The sequence below is a fragment of the Giraffa tippelskirchi genome, chromosome 10, assembly GCF_054371585.1.
Source record: "Giraffa tippelskirchi isolate mGirTip1 chromosome 10, T2T-mGirTip1v1.2.pri, whole genome shotgun sequence".
NCBI classification, from domain to species: Eukaryota; Metazoa; Chordata; class Mammalia; order Artiodactyla; family Giraffidae; genus Giraffa; species Giraffa tippelskirchi.
This window is the reverse complement of record NC_137284.1, coordinates 95817000-95838965: the sequence shown is the minus strand read 5'-3', so window position 1 is coordinate 95838965 and position 21966 is coordinate 95817000. Positions and strand designations below refer to the sequence as shown.

Here is a 21966-nt window from a genome sequence, read left to right as displayed (position 1 = left end):
CAGCTCTGGACAGCTCTAGATGGAGAAAGTCTTGGCCACCCTTGAAAGACTGTAAGTCTCTCTTCACTCATAGTTGGCTGCTGAAATTGAACACAAAAGCCCAACACATCACCCTGTTCGGACTACTAATAGAATTCCTTTGCAGCTGTGAACATCTAATGAATTCTTTACATTTGTTATTTTACCTCTTCCTTAATATTTCCAAAAAGCACTACCTTTGCAGATTCTCTGATTTTCTTTTTTATCTTTTTCTTTTAAAAATATTTCTGCTTCATTGAGGTGTAATTCATATATAAAACTATAAAATATTTAATATATGCCTTGTGGTCATAGAAGTATCCCCCATCTAGTTAATTAACACATCCATCACCTCATATATTTATCTTTTTTGCATATGAGAGAACATTTAAGTTTTACTTTCTTAGCAACTTTCATTTGTACAACACAGTGTTATCAACTACAGTCATCATGTTTTGTATTAGATACTCAGAATTTATTCATCTCAGAGCTGAAGGTTTGTATACTCTTACCAACCTCTTTCTGTTTTCCCCACTGCCTAGTCCCTGTCAACCACTTTTCTGCACTCTATTTCTATGAGCTTGAAATTTAGATTCAACAGTTAAGTGAAACCATGTAGTTTTTGTCTTTTTCTGTCTGACTTATTTCATATGGCATAATATCTCACAGGCCATTCATGTTGTTGCAAATGGCAGAATTTCCTTCTTTCTCATGACTTCAAAATTCCATTGTGTATATAAACAACATCTTCATTCATCTGTTGACAGACACTTAAAATTTATTTCTGTATTTGACTATTGTGAATGGTACTGCAATAAATAATGTGGCTGCAGGTATCTTTTAACTATCTTATTTTCAATTCCTTTGAATATAGATCCAGAAGTGGGATTTCTAGAACACATGTTAGTTCTATTTTTAATTTTTTGAGAAACCTCCATACTGTTATCCATACATGGCAACTAATTTACATTCTCATCAATTGTGCACAAGGACTCCATTTCCCCCACATCTTCACCAGCATTTGTTATCACTTGTCTTCTTGATAATAGCCATTCTAACAAGTGTGAGGTGGTATCTCATTATAGTTTTGATTTGCATTTCCATGATGATTAGTGATGTTGAGCACCTTTTTTATGGGTCTGTTGGCCATTTGGATATCTTCTTTGGAAAAATGTCTATTCAGTTTCCCTGCCATCTTCTTTTTTTAAAAAAAATAAATTTATTTGTTTTAATTGGAGGCTAATTACTTTACAATAATTGTAGTGGTTTTGCCATACATCAACATGAATCAGCAATGAGTGTACATGTGTCCCACAATCCTGAACCACCCTCCCACCTCCCTTCCCACCCCATCCCTCTGGGTCCAGCACCATCTTTGGGTGCCCTGCTTCATTCATCAAATTTGCACTGGTCGTCTGTTTTACGTTATGGTAATATACATGTTTCAATGCTATTCTCTCATATCGTCCCACCCTCATCTTCTACCACATAGTCCAAAAGTCTGTTCTTTACATCTGTGTCTTTTTTGCTGTCTTGCATATAGGGCCATCATTACCGTCTTTCTAAATTCCATATATATGCATTAATATACTGTATTGGTGTTTCTCTTTCCAACTTACTTCACTCTGTATAATGGCTCAGTTTCATCCACCTCATTAGAACTGACTCAAATGTGTTCTTTTTTTAATAGCTGAGTAATATTCCATTGTGTATATGTACCACAACTTCCTTATCCATTCATATGCTGATGGACATCTAGGTTGCTTCCATGTCCCAGCTATTGTAAACAGTGCTGCAGCGAACATTGGGGTACATGTGTTTCTTTCAAGTCTGGTTTCCTCAGTGTGTATGCCCAGCCGTGGGATTGTTGGGTTGTATGGCAGTTCTATTTCCAGTTTTTTAAGGAATCTCCACACTGTTCTCCATAGTGGCTGTACTAGTTTGCATTTCCACCAACAGTATAAGAGGGTTCCCTTTTCTCCACACCCTCTTCAGTGTTTATTGTCTGTAGACTTTTTGATGGCAGCCATTCTGACGAGCATAAGTTGGTACCTCATTGTGGTTTTGATTTGCATTTCTCTGATAATGAGTGATATTGAGCATCTTTTCATGTGTTTGTTAGCCATCTGTATGTCTTTGGAGATGTGTCTGTTTAGTTTTTGGCACATTTTTTGATTGAGTCATTTATTTTTCTGGTATTGAGCTGCATGAGTTGCTTGTATATTTTGGAGATTAACTTTGTCAGTTGTTTCATTTGCTATTATTTTCTCCCATTCTGAAGGCTGTCTTTTCATCTTGCTTATAGTTTCCTTCATTGTGCAAAATCTTTCAAGTTTAGTTAGATCCCATTTGCTTATTTTTGCTCTTATTTTCATTACTCTGGGAGGTGAACCATAGAGGATCTTGCTTTGATTTATGTCACAGAGTGTTCTGCCTGTGTTTTCCTCTATGAGTTTTATAGTTGCTAATCTTCCATTTCTATCTTTAATCCATTTTGAGTTTATTTTTGTGTATAGTGTTAGAAAGTGTTCTAGTTTCATTCTTTTACACGTGGTTGACCAGTTTTCCCAGCACCACTTGTTAAAGAGATCGTTTTTTCTCCATTGTATGTTATGGCCTCCTTTGTCAAAGATAAGGTGTCCATAGGTGCGTGGATTTATCTCTGGGCTTTCTGTTTTGTTCCATTGATCTATATTTCTTCTTTGTGCCAGTACCATGCCGTCTTGATGACTGTAGCTGTGTAGTATAGTCTAAAGTCAGGCAGATTGATTCCTCCAGTTCCATTCTTCTTTCTCAAGATTTCTTTGGCCATTCGAGGTTTTTTGTGTTTCTATGCAAGTTTTGAAATCATTTGTTCTATTTCTGTGAAAAATTCAGTTGGTAACTTGATAGGTATTGTGTTGAATCTATAGATTGCTTTGGGTAGTATACTCATTTTCACTATATTGATTCTTCCAATCCACAAACATGGTATATTTCTCTATCTGTTTGTGTCATCTTTGATTTCTTTCATCAGTGTTTTATATTTTTCTATGTATAGGTCTTTTGTTCCTTGGGTAAACTTATTCCTAAGTGTTTTATTCTTTTAATTGCAATGGTGAATGGGATTATTTCCTTAATCTCTCTTTCTGTTTTCTCATTATTAGTGCATAGGAATGCAAGGGATTTCTGTGTATTAATTTTATATCCTGCCACTTTACTATATTCATTAATTAGCTCTAGTAATTTTCTGGTGGTGTCTTTAGGGTTTTCTATGTAGAGGATCATGTCATCTACAAACAGAGTTTTACTTCTTCTTTTCCAATCTGTATTCCTTTTATTTCTTTTTCTTCTCTGATTGCTGTGGCTAGGACTTCCAAAACTATATTGAATTGTCGGAGTGAGAGTGGGCACCCTTGTCTTGTTCCTGATTTTAGAGGAAATGCTTTCAATTTTTCGCCATTGAGGATAATGTTTGCTATGGGTTTGTTGTATATGGCTTTTGTTATGTTGAGGTATATTCCTTCTATGCCTGCTTTCTGGAGAGTTTTTGTCATAAATGGATGTTGAATTTTGTCAAAGGCTTTCTCTGCATCTATTGAAATAATCATATGGCTTTTATCTTTCAGTTTGTTAATATGGCATATCACATTGTTTGATTTGCAAATATTGAAGCATCCTTGCATCCGTGGGATAAAGCCCACTTGGTCGTGATGTATGATCTTTTTAATATGTTGTTGGATTCTGTTTGCTAGAATTTTGTTGAGGATTTTTGGAAGATACCTTGGAGAAGGAAATGGCAACCCATTCCAGTACTCTTGCCTGGAAAATTCCATGGATGGAGGAGCCTGGTGGGCTACAGTCCATGGGGTCGCAAAGAGTCAGACACAACTGAGAGACTTCACTTTCTTTCTTTCACTTTCATCAGTGATGTTGGCCTGTAGTTTTCTTTTTTGTGGCATCTTTGTCTGGTTTTGGTATTAGGGTGATGGTGGCCTCATAGAATAAGTTTGGGAGTTTGCCTTCCTCTGCAATTTTCTGGAAAAGTTTGAATAGAATAGTTGTTAGCTCTTCTCTAAATTTTTGGTAGAATTCACTTGAGAAGCCATCTGGTCCTGGGCTTTTGTTTATTGGAAGATTTTTGATTATAGCTTCGATTTCCATGCTTGTGATGGGTCTGTTAAGATTTTCTATTTCTTCCTGGTTCAGTTTTGCAAGGGTATACTTTTCTAAGAGTTTGTCCATTTCTTCCAAGTTGTCCATTTTATTGGCATATAATTGCTCATAGTATTCTCTTATGATCTTTTGTATTTCTGTGTTGTCTGTTGTGATTTCTCCATTTTCATTTCTAATTTTATTGATTTGATTCTTCTCCCTTTTTCTCTTGATGAGTCTGGCTAATGGTTTGTCTGTTTTATTTATCTTCTCAAAGAACCAGGTTTTAGTTTTGTTTATTTTTGCTATAGTCTCCATTTCTTTCTCATTCCTTTTTTCTCTGATTTTTATGATTTCTTTCCTTCTACTAACTTTGGGCTCTTCTTTGCTTCCTTTTCTAGTTGCTTTAGATGTAAAGTTAGGTTGTTTATTTGATGTTTCTCTTGTTTATTGAGGTAGGCTTGTATTGCTGTGAATCTCCCTCTTAGCACTGCTTTTACTGAATCCCATAAGTTTTGGGTTGTCATGTTTTCACTTTCATTTGTTTCAAAGCATGTTTTTATTTCCTTTTTGATTTCTTCTGTGATCTGTTGGTTATTCAGAAATGTGTTGTTTAGCCTCCATATGTTTGTATTTTTAATAGTTTTTTTTTTCCTGTAGTTGACATCTAATCTTACTGCATTATGATCAGAAAAGATGCTTGAAATGATTTCATTTTTTTAAATTTACCAAGGCTAGATTTATGGCCCTCCCTGCCTTCTTCTTAATTGGATCATTTGTGTATTTGTTTTGCTGTTGTGTTGTATAAATTTTTATATATTTAGGATATTAACCCCTTATCAGATATGTGGTTTTCAAATATTTTCTCCCATTTTGTAGGTTAGTTGCCTTTTCATTTTGTTGATGGTTTTCTTTGCCCTGCAGAAATTTTTGTTGTTGTTTTGTTTTTAAGTTTGATGTAGTCACACTTGTTTACTTTTGCTTTTGGTGTCAAATCCAAAAAGTCATGGCCAAGATCAATTCCAAAGAGTTTACTCTCTGTGTTTCCTTCCAGGAATTTTATGGTTTCAGGTCTTATGTTCAAGTCTTTAGTCTATTTTGAGTTAATTTTTGTGTTCTGTGTAAGATATTGGTCCAGTTTCATTCTTTTTTTAATATTAGTTAAGCACTTACTATTTTTAATGAATATTTATTCATTTATTTAATTTGGCTCTTCCAGGTCTCAGTTGTGGCACACAGGATCTTCAATCTTTATTGCAGTATGTAGGATCTTTAGTTGCGGCATGCAGGATCTTTTAGTTGCAGCATGTGGGATCTAATTCCCTTACCACATATTGAACCCAGGCCCCCTGCATTGGGAGCATGGAGTCTTAGCCACTGGACCAGCAGGGAAGTCCCCAGTTTGATTCTTTGGCATGTGGTTGTCCAGCTTTCCCAACACCATTTATTGAAGAAATTATCCTTTCCCCAGTTTATACTCTTGGCTCCTTTCTCATAAATTAATTGACTATGTAGATATGTGTTTATTTCTGGGCTTTCTATTCTATGCTTTCTATTCTATTCTGGGCTTTCTATTCTATTTCTGGGCTTTCTAATAGAAAAGATCTGTGTATCTGTGTTCACGCCAGTACTATACTGCTTTGATTACTATAGCTTTGTAATGTCATTTAAAAATCAGGAAGTGGGATGTCTCCAGTTTCATTCTTCTGTCTCAAGATAACTTTGGCTATTCAGAGTCTTTTGCAGTTTCATACAAATTTTAGAATTTTTTTCCTATTCCCGTGAAAAATGCCTTTGGAAATTTGACAGGAATTGCATTGCATTTATAGATTGCTTTGGGTAGTATGGACATGTAACAATTTTAATTCTTCCAATCCATGAACATTGAATATCTTTACATTTAATTTTGAATTCTTCAGTTTCTTTCATCAATATCTTATAGTTTACAATGTACAGATCTTTCACCTCCTGATCAAATTTATCCCTAGATATTGTATTCTTTTTGATGAAATTATAAATGAGATTGTTTGCAGGATATAGTTGATACAATTGATTCTTGCTTTTTTTTTAATCCATTCTATCTTTCCTTTTAATTGAAGAATTTAGTTCATTTACGTTTAAAATTATTGACAGTTATGGACTTACTAGTCCCATTTTGTTTTGTTTTCTGCCTCTTTTGTAATTCCTTTATTCTTTTCTCTCTTTCTTTGTGAGTTCATAATTTTCTGTAGTACATGTATATATTCTTTTCTCTATCTTTTTTTGTGTTTACTGTAGGTTTTTGCTTTGTGGTTATCATGAAGTGTACATAAGATATTGCATATTTATAGCAGTCTGTTTTAAGCTAATAATAACTTTGAACACATACTAAAGCTCTACATTTTACTCTTTATCCCTACCTTTTATGTTTTTGATGTCACAATTTATATCTTTTTACCTGTGTATCCATTAACAAATTATTGAAGTAATAGTTAAATTTAAAGAAAATATGTTTGTTTTTTTATAAAAAACAATAAATATAAATCCCTTTATACTAGATTTATAAGTAATTTTTTACCTACTATTGCAACATTACAGTATTCTGAATTTAAGTATTTATTTAGTTTTATCAGTGAGAGTTATACTTTCATATTTTCCTATGTCTAATTAATGTCCTTTCTTTTTAGTTGGAAGAACTTTCTTTAACATTTTCCTTCTTGCAAGGTTGATCTAGTGGTGATGAACTACTTTAGCTTTAGCTTATTTGGAAAATTCCTTCTCTCCTTCAATTCTGATGGACAACTTTTCTGGGTAGAGTATTTGTTGGAAATTTTTACTTCTTTCAGCACTTTGAGTATATTATGCCTCTCCCTCTGACCTGAAAATGTTCTGCTGAAAAATCTGCTGACAGTCTTATAGAGGTTCCCTTGTGTGTAACAAGTTGTTTTTTTTCTTGATGCTTTTAAGATTCTTTCCTTGTATTTAGCTTCTAACAGTTTAATGTAATGTGTCATAGTGTGGGTCACTTTGGATTCTTATTTGAAACTCTCTGAGCTTTCTAGATCTAGATATCTGTTTCTTTCCATGTTCAGTTCAGTTCAGTTCCTCAGTTGTGTCTGACTCTTTGCAACCCCATGTACCGCAGCATGCCAGGCCTCCCTGTCCATCACCAACTCCCGGAGTCTACCCAAACCCATGTCCATTGAGTCAGTGATGCCATCCAACCATCTCATCCTCTGTCGTCCCCTTCTCCTCCTGCCCTCAATCTTTCCCAGCGTCATGGTCTTTTCCAATGAGTCAGCTCTTCGCATCACGTGGCCAAAGTATTGGAGTTTCAGCTTCAACATCAGTCCTACCAATGAACACCCAGGACTGATCTCCTTTAGGATGAACTGGTTGGATCTCCTTGCAGTCCAAGGGACTCTCAAGAGTCTTCCCCAACACCACAGTTCAAAAGCATCAATTCTTTGGCACTCAGCTTTATTTATAGTCCAACTCTCACATCCATACATGACCACTTGGAAAAACCATAGCCTTAATTAGGCAGACCTTTGTTGACGAAGTAATGTCTCTGCTTTTCAATAGGCTGTCTAGGCTGGTCATAACTTTCCTTCTAAGGAGTAAGCGTCTTTCTTTCCAATGGTGAAGGAAATTTTCATTTATTATTTCTTTGAATAAGCTTTCTGCCCCTTTTTCTCTATCTTCTCCTCTCCCATACAGTGTATATATCGTGCTACTTGATGCTTTTCCATAATTTCTTTAATCTGTCTTCACTCTTTTCATTCCTTTTTTCTTTTTCCTCTTCTTATTGGATGAATTCTACCACCTTATCTTCAGGTTCACTGATTCTTTCTTTTGGTTGGTCTAGTATACTGATGAGCTCCTCAATTTAAATTTTTCAGTTCAGTTATCGTATTCTTCATCTTTGTAGCATTTTTTTTTAGTACTTTCTTATATTTTTATCTCTGTTGATATTCTTACTTTGTTGATGTATTGTTCTTCTGACGGTTGTGAGAATCTTTATGACCATTATTTTGAACTCTTTATCAGCTAAATTACTTACCTGTTTCACTAACATCTGCTTCTGGAGTTTTATTTTGTTCTTTAGATTGGAACATATTCTTATGTTTCTTCATTTTGCTTGACTCTCTGTGTCCATCTTGGTATTTCCCAAACATGAGAACTGTTTTCATCAATTTCAAGCGTGATGGAATGAGATCATATGGGCAGAGAAGATGACAATGGTGCAGTCATTTATTGTACTAATATATGCTATGAGATAAGGAATAAAATTTCTAGCAAGTAGGCAGGGAGATACCAAGTGGCCCACTGATTTAGACACAAGCACATACCTCACCAGAATAGCACCGTCTCTGTCTTCCATTCCAGTCAAGTCAGAACCTGGTTAACTAGAGGCAATCCCTAAAAAGGTAACAGTATTAATGGAAATTTGGTGTGCTGGTGCTAGTTCACTGATCTGAGAAAGATTGTACTTACAAATCTGTCTTAACTGGAGTAGAAATATACAGAAAAAGCCTGAGTAGCAGAAGCATTAAACGATAAAACATAACTTGCCCCGTCTTAGTTACCACAGCTGATAATCATGTTCTGGGGATGTCATTGTGATGTTTTTTGACCTATAAAACAGTGAAAATTATATTGTTGTTAATGAACAGTCATGAAAACACTGAAAAACCAAAGGACATAAGTTTTCTCAGACTCAAACCTTTGGAGTGTCCTCCTGAGTCATCATTGTGGTCATCATTCTTTTAGGTCATATCTTAAAAGATAGAATAGCAACAATAACAAGCCCACAGAGAGTGTTAGAGCAAGGAAGTGGGAATAAGATGGCGTATCAACCCTTAGCGAGATAGTAGGAACTGGACTGGCCTTCCCCAGTGGCTCAGTGGTAGAGAATCCACATGCAATGCAGGATTTGCAGGAGATGGAGGGTCAATCCCTGGGCCAGGAAGATCCCCTAGAGGAGGTCATGGCAACCCACTATAGTATTCTTGCCTGGAGAATCCCATGAACAGAGGAGCCTGGTGGGCTACAGTCCATAGTGTTGCAAAGAGTCAGACATGACTGAAGTGACTTAGCATGCATGAATGCAGGGACTGGACAAGAAGTTTTGAAATCTTGTTGCTTGATTGTAGACATGAAGAAGAGATTCAGGTCTACCTTCAGTTTCAGCTTTGACATGTAGAGCATGGAAGTCACCACTTCCCTTTTCAGAACAAGAAAAAAACTCAAGTAAACTAAGATTCAGTGACTTTCATTAGACTCATCAGAGAAAGAAGGTCACAGGACAAACTGCCACTCTGAAATCTGGAGAGACAGGTGAATATAAAGAATCCCAAATACCAATTCACTAGGAACAGAAACTGCTGAAGCTGTGTACTCATTGGAAGATTAAATTTTTAATTTTAATGAATTGCTAGAGGCTGAGTGTGGACCAATTTGAGAGTTGAAAAATCTTGGTAGTCCAGTCTTAGTGGCTGCCCTCACAATTTCATGAGGTTTTACTCCAGGATCCCTCTCCCCAGTTTCATATGATGAAGATTGTATAAGCAGAAAAATTACATAATTGTATTAATAAAAAAAAAAGCACTTGACAAAATCAAGATCGAATAATTCATTTTTTAAATACTCAGCAAACTAGTAATAGACAAGAATTTTCTCAACTTGGTGATGAGCATCTACCAAAAAACCTAAAGCTAACATCATATTTAATGGTGAGAAGTTAGATGCTTTGCCAGGAAGTCAGAAACAAGGTAAAAATATCCTCTTTTACCACCTCTATTCATTATTATACTAGAAGTCCTAGGTGGTTCAATAAGACAAAGAACAATTAAAAGTATGCATATTAAGAAGGAAGAAATGAAACAATCTTTTGTTCACAGGTGACATGATCTTCTCTATAGAAAAATTTTCGAAAGTCCTGGAACTATAGCTGATTAGAGCAAGTTTGCAAGATGCTAGTTAGTTTGCAAGAGTCAATTGTTTTCTTCTATGCCAGCAATGAACATTGGATTTTGAAACTGAAAGCACAATACAATTAATGATAGCACCCCCAAAATAAAACTTGAATATAAATCTAAGAAAATATGTATAGGATCTCTATGTGGAAAAGTATAAAATTATAATGAAAGAAATCAAAGAAGATCTTAATAAATATAAAGATAGTCATGGATTGAAAGACTCAATATTGTTAATACATTGATTTTTCTCAACTCTATATATTGTAACCACATCAAAATTCCATCATGCTGTTTTGTGGATATCAATGAAATCATTCTAAAGTCTATGTGGATAAGCAAAAGATTCAGACTAGCTAACACAATACAAAAGAACAAAGTCAGAGGACTGACACTACCCAACTTCAAGACTTATTACAAAGCTTAAATAGTTAAGTCAGATGAAAGATACATAAATTAGACACACACAGAGGCAGTCAACTGATCTTTGGCAAAAGAGTAAAGGCAATTCAATGGAGAAAGGATAATCTTTTCAAGAAAATGTGCTGAAACAACATTCATAAGCAAAAATAAATAAATCTAGACACAAACCTTATACCTTTAACAAAAAAAAAATACTAAAAATGTATTTAGATCTAAATATAAATCACAATATTATAGAACTTTTAGAAGAAAACATAGAGGGAAATGTCAGACTTTGGGTTTGATGATGAGTTTTTAGATACAATATAAAAACCACAATATGAAATAAAATGTTGTCTTTATTGAAATTTAAAACTTCTGCTCTGTGAAAGACACTTTTAAGAGAATCAAAAGACAAACCACAGAAAAGGAGAAAATATTTGTAAAACACATATCTGATAAAGGACTTGTTTCCAAAATATACAAAGAACTCTTAAAACTCAACAATAAGAACACAAACAACCCACTTAAGAGATGGGCAAAGGATCTGAAAAAACAACACACCAAAGAAGACATACAAATGGCAAGTATTTATAAAAAGATATTCAACATCATGTGTGATTAGGGAACTTCAAATTAAAATGGCAATAAAATACCATTACATACATATTAGAGGTTAAAATTTAAATAGATAATACCAAATACTGGCAATGCTGGTTAGAGTGCAGAGCAAAAGGAACTCTCATTTCTTCCTGTTGGGAATGGAAAATGGTACAGTTGCTTTGAAAGACAGTTTGGCAGTTTCATGCAATGCTATAAATAGTCTCATAACCCAGTTCAGCAGTCACACTCCTAGGTATTTACCTAGGTTACATCCACTTGAGTTGAAAACTTACAAACCTGCATACTTATGTTAATAGCAGCCTATTCATAATCACCAAAAACTGGAAGAAATCCTTCAATAGGTGAATGGCTAAACTGGAGTACATTTGTACAATGGAATATCATTCAGGAATATTATTCAGCAATAAAACAAAGTGAGCTACCAAGTAGCAAAAATACAGACTGTATGATCCAATTGTATAGCATTCTATAAAAGGCAAAACTGTAGAGGAAATAAAAGAGCAGTAGTTGTCAAGGGTTCTGGGATAAGATCAGGCACAAGGGACTTTTAGGCAGCAAAACTTTTCTGTATGTAATCGTGACACATGAACATGCACTTGTCAAAGTCTGTGGAACTTTATAGCACAAAGAGTGAACATCAATGTATACAATATTTAAAACAATCATTTAGGAGGTTTGGGGATACCAGGAAGGAATTCAGACTGTGACAAGAGCATCTAAACTACATAACACAACCTCTCTGCAGGGGTTGAGGGGAAAGGGGCTGATCTAAGTAACTATGGTAATAAGTGGAGACTGTAAGAGTAAAGGCAAAAGGAACCCCACGTTAAGAACTGTATTCTAGTTGATGGTAAAGAACCCACCTGCCAGTGAAGGAGATTTAACAGACGTGGGTTCAATCCCTGGATCAGGAATATCCCCTGAAGGAGGGCATGGCAACCCACTCCAGTACTCTTGCCTGGAGAATCCCATGGACAGCGGAACCTGGCAGGCTACAGTCCATAAGGTCACATAGGGTCAGACAGGACTAAAGTGACTTAGCACAGCACGGCACTAGTTGATAAAGCTGTTACCTACTGGGTTATAAGTCAGTAATTCTGCTGCTATCCAAGTGTACTGGAACTGAACAATTGAGTAGATGGATAGCAGACTGTTGGGAGACAGCTTTGGTCTACAGAGACAAAAATTGCACTTCATTTTACTATAATCCCTTGTAACAATCAGTGTACATATAAATTTAGTAATATGTTATCCATTCTTTGTAAATATTATAGTATATAGTTCTGATGAAGTGAAATTACACCATCTTTTTTTTCAGCATTAACATCCTCCAAAAGATATTTAACTTCAAAATGCTTCACTTGGGTGTGTTTATGTATGTGCACGTGTGTGATTTAATTTATAATTCTTTCATTCTGGATATATTAGGTAATAGAAATATTAGAAACATGAGATAATAGAAGATGAGGTGTTGTCCTATTTTGAAAGACTGAGGAAGTATCTTCAGTTCAGTTCAGTTCAGTTCATTCGCTCAGTTGTGTCTGACTCTTTGCAACCCCATGGGCTGCAGCACACCAGGCTTCTCTGTTCATCACCAACTCCTGGAGCTTGCTCAAACTCATGTCCATTGAGTCAGTGATGCCATCCAACCATTTTATCCTCTGTCATTCCCTTCTCCTCCTGCCTTTAATCTTTCCCAGCATCAGGGTCTTTTCCAATGAGTCAGTTCTTCGCATCAGGTGGCCAAAGTATTGGAGCTTCAGCTTCAGCATCAGTCTTCCAATGAATAATCAGGACCAATTTCATTTAGGAATTGACTGGTTGGATCTCCTTGCAGTCCAAGGGACTCTCAAGAGTCTTCTCCAACACTACACTTCAAAAGCATAAATTCTTCACCACTCAGCTTTCTTTATGGTCCAACTCACATCCATGCATGACCACTGGAAAAACCATAGCTTTGACTAGATGGACCTTTGTTAGCAAAGTAACGTCTCTGCTTTTTAATGTGCAGTCTAGGTTGGTCATAACTTAAGAAAGTATCTTAAGATTCATTTTGAGACCATTAGAATTATTTTAAATCTAATGATAGATTTTAAATTGTTAAATTCAAGTGTGAAATGAGTATTTCTCAAAAGAAACCATTGGAATATGCACATCTGTAGGAGTAAAATACCCATAAGTTAAAATATTTTTTCCTTAACTTTGCTCAGATTTTTTAATGAAAAAAATAATGCCTTTACTCATAAAAAAATGTGTTATGCTTTCTACAGTTCTACAATAAGTATATTTTACTGTAAATTCTGGGTACATTCTATTCTTTAACCAATTTTAAATAAGACTGTTTATCACAAATATCTGCATTAACTCAATTTACAGTGAATTCAAATGTTTCCTAATGTTTTCCAAAATGTTCATTCCAGTTATAGACTCCTTGTGGCATTCAGATTTTCTGCATCACAATTTGTAACAAATAGATCATTCAACAGCAACAATAGAATGAGACATCCTTTTCTGGTAATTAAAAAAATCTCAGCATTGAGGGTCATTATATTACATTACATTTTGTTTGCTTTTACATTATATTTTTAATACTATCATTTTCAGTAGTCTCAGACTACATGCAAAATCAAAACTTAACACTGCATCTATATGATTATCAAATGTTTTATGACTAATGAAATTCTTTCACAAGGGTCAGCACCAACCAAGGTCTGACTTGCCACATGAAAAACATGTTTTGTTTAGTTTTTTTTACACTAGAATTAAACATTATTAGTTTGTTAATATTAACTGCTGGCATTTAATATGGAAGAATTTGTTATGATTTAGTAATGAAGAATACTTCATACCCCCTTTAGTCCTCTTCTTGTATTTTCAGGGCTAGAAGGCCTAGGAGGGAGCTTCCTATACTCCCTTCCTAGATGCCCTTGCCCAGGTTTTGAATTTGTTCAGTGTTCCACCAATGACATATACTCTTCCAAAGAGGAGAAACAAAAGATATATTTTTTCTCCTATGACAGTAGGAGGGAGTGTAGATTTCCTAGATATGAGTTTTTGCAGAATATTCTGCTTTCTAATGCCATCCACCTTCCTTTATGCTAGGAAGGAGTTCTGAAAGCTTTAGCAGATTTCTGCAGATTGCTGACTCTGGATGTCTGCAACTATGTCTGTCTGTAGTGCTGAAACTAAAATGAGTGACTTTTGCTACTTCAGGCTTGCAAAAGTTTTGTAAGCACCTGATTGTGACCAGGGGTAGTTTTTTTCTTATTAAACTTTAGCATAAATTAAATGAAAAACTACTAAGTATTGAGTAACATTTAGCGTCAGAGAAGTAGACCATCTAGAATGGCAGATTGAGCTAAGGTAGAGAGAAGTTAACAGAAAGGTAGAGTTTAAAGTTGAGAAAACTCAGGAAAAGTTAGGATAATAAGCAAGGTCAGTCAACACTGGTCTTTGTAGAGGTGGTTAGTTCTCCATCCATTTTATACCGCTTGCGGTATATGAGTAGCTCGTGACTATAGAAAATAAATGCCAACTTTATTCCATGAATGAAAAAAATGCTTAATTATCCTCCTACTTCCATTAGTTCCCAGTGTATTTCCACTCAGTAGGCCAATCACACCCCCCTATCCATCTAGTTAACATTTTATCACTTAATGGACAAGTCACTTAACCTGAAAATAATTCCCACTCTTTAATCAAGGAGTTGTGGTTATTAAATGATTTCTGATATACAAATGTATCCAGCAGAAAGCAGAAGCAAGGACATATTCTCAGGAAAGCTAAGCAAATAAGCTAAGTTAGTTAGCCTGAGTAATGAATTCTGGCTTCTGTTGAGTATTCTATTGGTACGTGGAACTAGGGAATCCATATCTGGCTCTTGTCACCAGTTACCATGCAGGAGGCAAAACATTTGAATAGTTTTAGCACCCAGTACTAAAATATCAACTTTTTACTTGCAACTAAATTTGACATGCAATCTTGTTCACTTTATTCTTTCTTCTTGCTTTTATGCTGTCATGTTATTTATTTATTTTTAAAATATTGGACTAAGACAAAATCGGTATGTTTCAACCTATCTCTTTAGCTGAATGGACCCATAAAATCTTTACATAATGCCTGGAAGCAGCTATTTAAAGATCCTGAAAGTGAAAAACAGCAGACAGATTGAAGAAGACCATCATTTACAATACTACAGATCCAGTAATGGGTTTAACATTTTTTGACTCCAAGATCCTCCAGCCTGGACTCAAGACAGCCTGAAACCCAGAAGTGGATATTGACACTTCAGCATCAATATTGAATTGATACTGACACTTCTGTCAAAGAGAGAGCTACTGGAGAAGTCCTCTAGTCCTGAACTGAGAAAGGGATCTCTGAGTTCTTAGAGAGAGTGGAGAAAATCTCTTACTTTTTTCTTTCTTTTTGTCTTATTTTTTGGTTTTCTTGCATCCCAGCTCCATGGCAGTGGCTATAGGCAGCAGCACCAAAGGCATGCAGGTGACTTAAATTCTGCAGGATGGGACTATTTCTCTCCAATCAGAGGACCTATAATTTCAAGAGAGTGGGGTGAACTCTGGTCGCTCTTTTATTCCCTGTTCTCCTTCCTCTTAGTTGAAACACAGATATAGCTGTGGACTGTGTGCAGCAGAGTAGGGTAGATAAAACACTGGATTTCTGTCCAGAGGACTGAAAGGAGAGCCACAAGGACCAAAAAGTAACAGATGATGAAGAAGGAAGCACTTGGTTAAGTGACTTCTGTAAATTTGCTTGTGAGCTCCTGGACTCACTCCCAAGTTGCACATACATGGATCTGATCTTAAATAACAAGTGAACAGTTGTTCAGTTAAGAACTAAATGAAGAGATAGACCACTGCCCAGGTCCCAGACTGGCCACTGGGTGGCATACATTCTGGACAGATCTAAATGGCTTTACAAAGGCTTTAAAAATGGAACTGACATCAAAATCACCATCCACAGAAATCTACTTGGACCTTGCAACATGAATCCAATTTATAAAATGCCTGGTAAAACAAAATATTAACATTCTCCATAGAACTTAATTAAGACTCAGTTTTATGATATAATTTTCAAAATGTTCAGGATACACTCCAAAATTATTCAGCAGATGAAGAAACAAGAAAATCTCAACTCAGATAGGAAAACAATAAATGCCAGTGCTGAGATGACACAGATATTGGAACTAACTGACAGACACTTTAAGGCAGATATTATTTTTAAAACATGCTCCAGAAAGTAAGAACAAATTAGAATGAATGGGAAGATAGAAACTCTCAGAAAATAAGTAGAAGATAGAAAACCAAAGAGAAATTTTAGAATTAAAAGTATAATAATTAAAACTCACTGGATTAACTCAGTCAAGTGGAGATGACAGAGGATCAAGACAATGAGCTTGAAGGTAGAAAAACTGGAATTATCCAGGTTGAACACGGGGAAAAAATTGAAAAGAAAAAATTTGCAGACCCTCAAGGACCTGAGTAACAATAGAGAATAGTCTAACATTTATGTTACTGAAAAACCAGAAGGAGGGGAGAAAAATGCAATATAAAGAAAAAGTTTCTGAAGAAAATGTATTTGAGGAAAACTTTGCATATTCAGTGAAAGACATAAATGTACAAATTGAAAAAGCTAAGCAAATTACAAACAGGATAAACCCCAAAATCATAATCAACATAATCAAATTTCTATAAATTAAAGATCAAAAAAAATCTTTAAAATAGCCAAATAGTTTGTCATAAAAAAAAAGAAACAACCATTTTAATTACTATATTTCTCATAAGAAACCACAAAAAAAAAAATGACACAACAAATTTCAAGTTCTGAAAGGAAAAAAAAACCCTCAAATACAGAATTCTATATGCAACAAAAATATCTTTCAGAAACAGACGTGAAGTAAGACATCTCCGCTGAGAGAAAACTAAGAAAATTTCTTCCCAGCAGACCTACACTAAAAGAATTACTAAATACAGCTCTTAAGAAAGAAGGAAAATAATACTACAAGGAAACTTGAAAGTTTGGGAATGAGCAACAGAAATGATAAATATCTGAATGCTTCTGATAGGCAGTTTCCCTCCCTTTGAATTTATTAAAGTATGATTGAGAGCAAAAATTATAACATTGTCTGATGGAGCTTTCAATGTATCTGGATGTAATACATAAGACAACTACAACTTAAAGAGAGGAGGGACAAGTCTATAATACTGTTTCTATTTTCCACTTGATGTGGTAAAATACTGATTTAAGTAGATTGTAGAAAGTTAAGTATGTATACTATAATTCCTAGATTAGCCTATAAAAAGTTCTATGAATAGATATAGTAGAAAACACAAGTAAAATTTAATACCAAAAGAATATTCACATAATCCAAAAGAAAGTAGACAAGAGGAAACCAATAATTTGAGAAAAAAAAAAGAGGTAACAACCAATAAAATGACAGGTCTAAATCCAAAAACACCATCATTATATTAAATGTAAATGGTCTGAACACACAAAAGAGATTGTCAAAGTGGATAAAAATATATGACTCAACAACACACTGTCTATAAGAAACTCAATTCAAATGTAACTATATAGATAAAGTAAAAATAAGGAAATTATATAACATGCAAACAATCCTATCTTTAATGAGAAGATAATGTATCTAGTAAACAATAGTCTTCTAAATGCCTAGGGATCAGAAGATGGAAATGGCAGGAACTCCAGATATTAAATGGTTGGTGAGGGCCACACTGGAAGCTGGGATCCCATAAAATTATGAATCATCCCCTTTTACTCCCAATATATGGTCATGTGAGTCTGGAAGCTGGCTGATGTACATGGTTTAGCCATGGTCTTCCAAAAGGGTAAACCAATATGGACTTTTTTCCACCATCTGATATTTCCAAAAAACGTCCTCCTTGAAAATTAAACATCCCTTTTTTCAACATTAAAAACTAGTATATATATCCATGGAAAAAATATGCTGCTACACCCAGATCACTTTATCCCAGCCAGCCGAGAGTCTATTATGTTTGCTTGCCAAAAGCATTTCATTTTAATATAGTCTCCCTCTGCAGAGGCGATCTCTTTCCTGAAGTTTGTTGTTGCCATGCTTTGACTTCATCCCCTTTAGTATTTTTTACCCTCATATTTACACCTCTGTCTTCCAAGGAGAAGGTCTACTTTCACTTAATGAGAGAGGATGGCATCCTCTTCTATCCTTTTCCTTTTCCTCCTCAAATGCGATTCTTACCTGGTTCAAGATATTAGGAATGATAGACTGTTTTGCCAAAAGTTTTACTTTCAAAGAATTTAGGTTCAAAGGATTTAGTTTTAGGTTCAAAGGATTTGTTAAGAAAAGAAACCACTTGTCACACTCAATTAGCAATTTCAATATTTAATAGAGGATTAATTGACTTAATTTCAATATACAGTCATTAAAAGAAAAGAAAAAAGTAACAGTACATGTACATCACCAAATTGAGCTGACCAACATCCAGACTAAACAGTGCTGAGGAGTCCCTCCTTAACAGTAATCTAGAGTCCCTATTGGGCAAAGGTCCCAGGCGGTGTATTCACCCCATGGGAAAGACCTCAAATTGCAGTTTTGAGGGCTCCCACTTATAATCCCAGGCCACAAACTAATATTATCATCAGTTTGTTTACAAAAATGTAGCTCTGTTTTGTTGTTTTAATTTTATAATTCTGTTTGTTTCACCTTGTGAGTCACAGGATTTCTTTAGACCCCTGAAGCTTGATCAGACCCTCAGGGCCTTAGAATTCCAAGACCCACTCCCTTTCTTATCTGAGTGCCACCTGACCTGCTGTGCTTGCAGGAAGGTCAGAGGCCTACTCTCCTGCTTCTGAAACCTGAACAAACTTCCTGCATTTTAATTTCCCTAACAGAGAAGGCAATGGCACACCACTCCAGTACTCTTGCCTGGAAAATCCCATGGACGGAGGAGCCTGGTAGGCTACAGTCCATGGAGTCGCTAAGAGTTGGACGACTGAGCGACTTCACTTACATTTTTCCCTTTCATGCACTGGAGAAGGAAATGGCAACCCACTCCAGTATTCTTGCCTGGAGAATCCCAGGGATGGGGAAGCCTGGTGGGCTGCCGTCTATGGGGTCGAACAGAGTCGGACACGACTGAAGCGACTTAGCAGCAGCAGCAGCAGCAGTAACAGTCAGCCTCAGGGTTGTTTAGGCTGAAGAGCATAGGAATAAGGCAAAATTACATAAGCAGCTTTCTTAATTCTATATAACAATTCCAAATAATAATTAAAAAAAAACAGCATGATCAAAGAGACAAGTAAAGGATTAAACAAAGCAGAGAACAATTTTTGAGCAGTAGGGGATTTAGTAAAGAAAAAGCCCCACCATGAATCAGAAGTATGTTTTTATACATCAACTCCTGCAATAGTAGTAACAACAGAATGTTCTATCAAGGTAGCATTACATTTATCTTTTGTAAAAAGTTAAATTTTGTAACTCTTTGGTTCCTTGCAAAATCTTACATAAGGGTTTTAAGGGGAAGCTAATACGGGATCAGAAAGAGTAAGGAGTAACATTTGCATCCACAATACCTGAGTTCTCCTGCGGGGGGGGAAGTAATAGGTGGTCCCCTTCCAATTAAATGATCAACATGTGTTAGGCATCCGAAAAAAAAAGGGGTTCCATACATAGAAATAGTTTCTATGCCATTGGTTGTAATACATACAAATTGAGGGGGGCTATTTTAAAAAAACATAGGATTTAGGAAAGATAGTCCATTCACAATAGTTAATGGAGTTCTCCAATAAGCAGGATTCCCAAATGTAAGAAGTTGGTCCACATAGCAGTCCCTTGGTAGCCTTAACTCAATCTATCAGTTAGTGGGTGTGGTTATCAAAGTCCAAATAATTACCCGTGAAATGAGGGAACAATATTCTTCTCTATATGCAATAGGTAACACATGAAATTGGCACATGATACTTGTGTTAACTACACTATAATGATAACATTCCTTGGCACAAGGTGTCAGGGCACTTTGTAAGCCATTAGGGATGATTGTTAGGAGTCTGTTCTCTAAATAATTTTTTCCATGTGTACACATTAGTAGACATTAAAAATGCCTTGGGCCTTATCCTTTTGAGCAAGGTAATATAATACCTGCATAGAGAAAACAGTCCAATCAAATATGTCAGTTAAGGATTTAGTTTGGTGTAGCTGAAATATTACTGAGGCATTAAACAATTGCAGAAAGTTTTTGTCATACGTTAAGGTAAGTTCATGTGCTTTAAGTGTTGTAGGCATCCACTTGCATTAATGGTCAAGGCTTGAACTATATCTCTACCAGTGCTGTGTAATCTGTCTAACAGATAAATTCTGTCCAAACAATGTCAAAGTTAAGAAAGGACAGGCCTTGTTTGCCGGGCAGGTGAAGTTATCCTGAGTTCAGGTCTGACTCATATTTCTCCAGCTGAAGATTACCCAGTAGCTTTCTTCATATTTTCCTTTTACTGTAACATATCCTTGAAGGTTGAGGCAGAATGACAATCCACATTACAGTCTGGCTTCCAAGAATAGTATATTTATGAGAAAGTTGTTGTTCAATCACTAAGTCATGTCCAACTCTTTGCGACCCCAAGGACTGCCACATACCAGGCTTCCCTGTCCTTCACTATCTCCCAGAGCATGCTCAAACCCCTGTCCATTGAGTCAGTGATGCCATCCAACCATCTCATCCTCTGACATCCTCTTCTCCTCCTGCCCTCAATCTTATCCAGCATCAGGGTCTTTTCCAGTGAGTCGGTTCTTCACATCAGGTGGCCTAACTATTGGAGCTTCAGCTTCAGCATCAGTCCTTCCAGTGGTTATTCAGGGTTGATTTCCTTTAGGATTGACTGGTTTGGTCTCCTTGCAGTCCAAGGGACTCTCAAGAGTCTTCTCCAGCACCACAATTCAAAAGCATCAATTCTTCAGCACTCAGCCTTCTTTATGGTCGAACTCTCACATCCATACATGACTACTGGAAAAACCATAGCTTTGACTATATGGACCTTTGTTGACAAAGTGATATCTCTGCTTTTTAGTATATTGTCTAGGTTTGTCATAGCTTTCCTTCCAAGGAGCAAGCATCTTTTAATTTAATTTATGATAAAAACAGTATGTTAATGGCACATATTTCCATCTTTCATGTCCAGGAATCATCACTAATATGGTATTATCCTTCCCATGTGCAATCACATGAGCAAGTACAGGAGAACCAGGAGGCTGCCTCATCCACCCAGACTCCAATTGCGTGTATTTCATTTGTGGGTCCAAACCCTGTATCACCTGTAACTGTTAATAAGGTAAGAGGTTCTCTTTTTGTACTTTGCCAATTACACATGGAACAATCAGCAATTGGGTGATTTGATCATGTTTATTATAAACAGATCACCCTTTCCCTCATTTTGTAATATTACTTGGATTTCTACATGGTAGTCTGGGTCTATAACTCTCCTACAGACACAAATTAAAATGGAGGAAGTCTTGTTCAGGCTTCAGAAGCAGGAGATCAGGCCTCTAACCTGATTCTGACCTGCCTGGACACCGCTTGGATTCCATGCCTGCCTGCAAGTACAGCAAGTCAGGTGGCACTTTAGATAAGAAAAAGAGTGTGTCTTGGAATTCTTGAGCCCCTGAGAGTCTGGCCAAGCCCCTGGAGTCTAAAGAAATCCTCTGACTTATCAAATGAAACAATTGGTGTTGTAATAATTAAAAAAAAAAAAACAAAAAACACAGAGCTGCATTTTTGCATACATGCTGATGATATCAGTTTGTGGCCTGAGACTATAAGTGGGTGCT

General features: G+C 35.9%; 1 protein-coding gene across 11 annotated transcripts in view; it reads left to right on the top strand.

The window, feature by feature from the left end:
* LOC145524193 (uncharacterized) overlaps positions 1-21966 on the top strand; it is a 190216-nt gene that overhangs the window by 105009 nt on the left and 63241 nt on the right. For 8 of the 11 annotated variants that reach the window (XR_014067299.1, XR_014067302.1, XR_014067297.1 and 5 more), the window contains one exon: positions 21321-21470. Coding sequence is in view for 3 of the 11 variants with exons in the window: in XM_081536013.1 (XP_081392139.1) it covers positions 21321-21470 (150 nt within the window). In the remaining 8 variants the exon portion in view is untranslated. Of the gene's footprint in view, positions 1-15222; positions 17267-21320; positions 21471-21966 lie in introns of those variants that run through there. The other 3 variants (XR_014067300.1, XR_014067301.1, XR_014067303.1) reach the window with 1 other exon arrangement.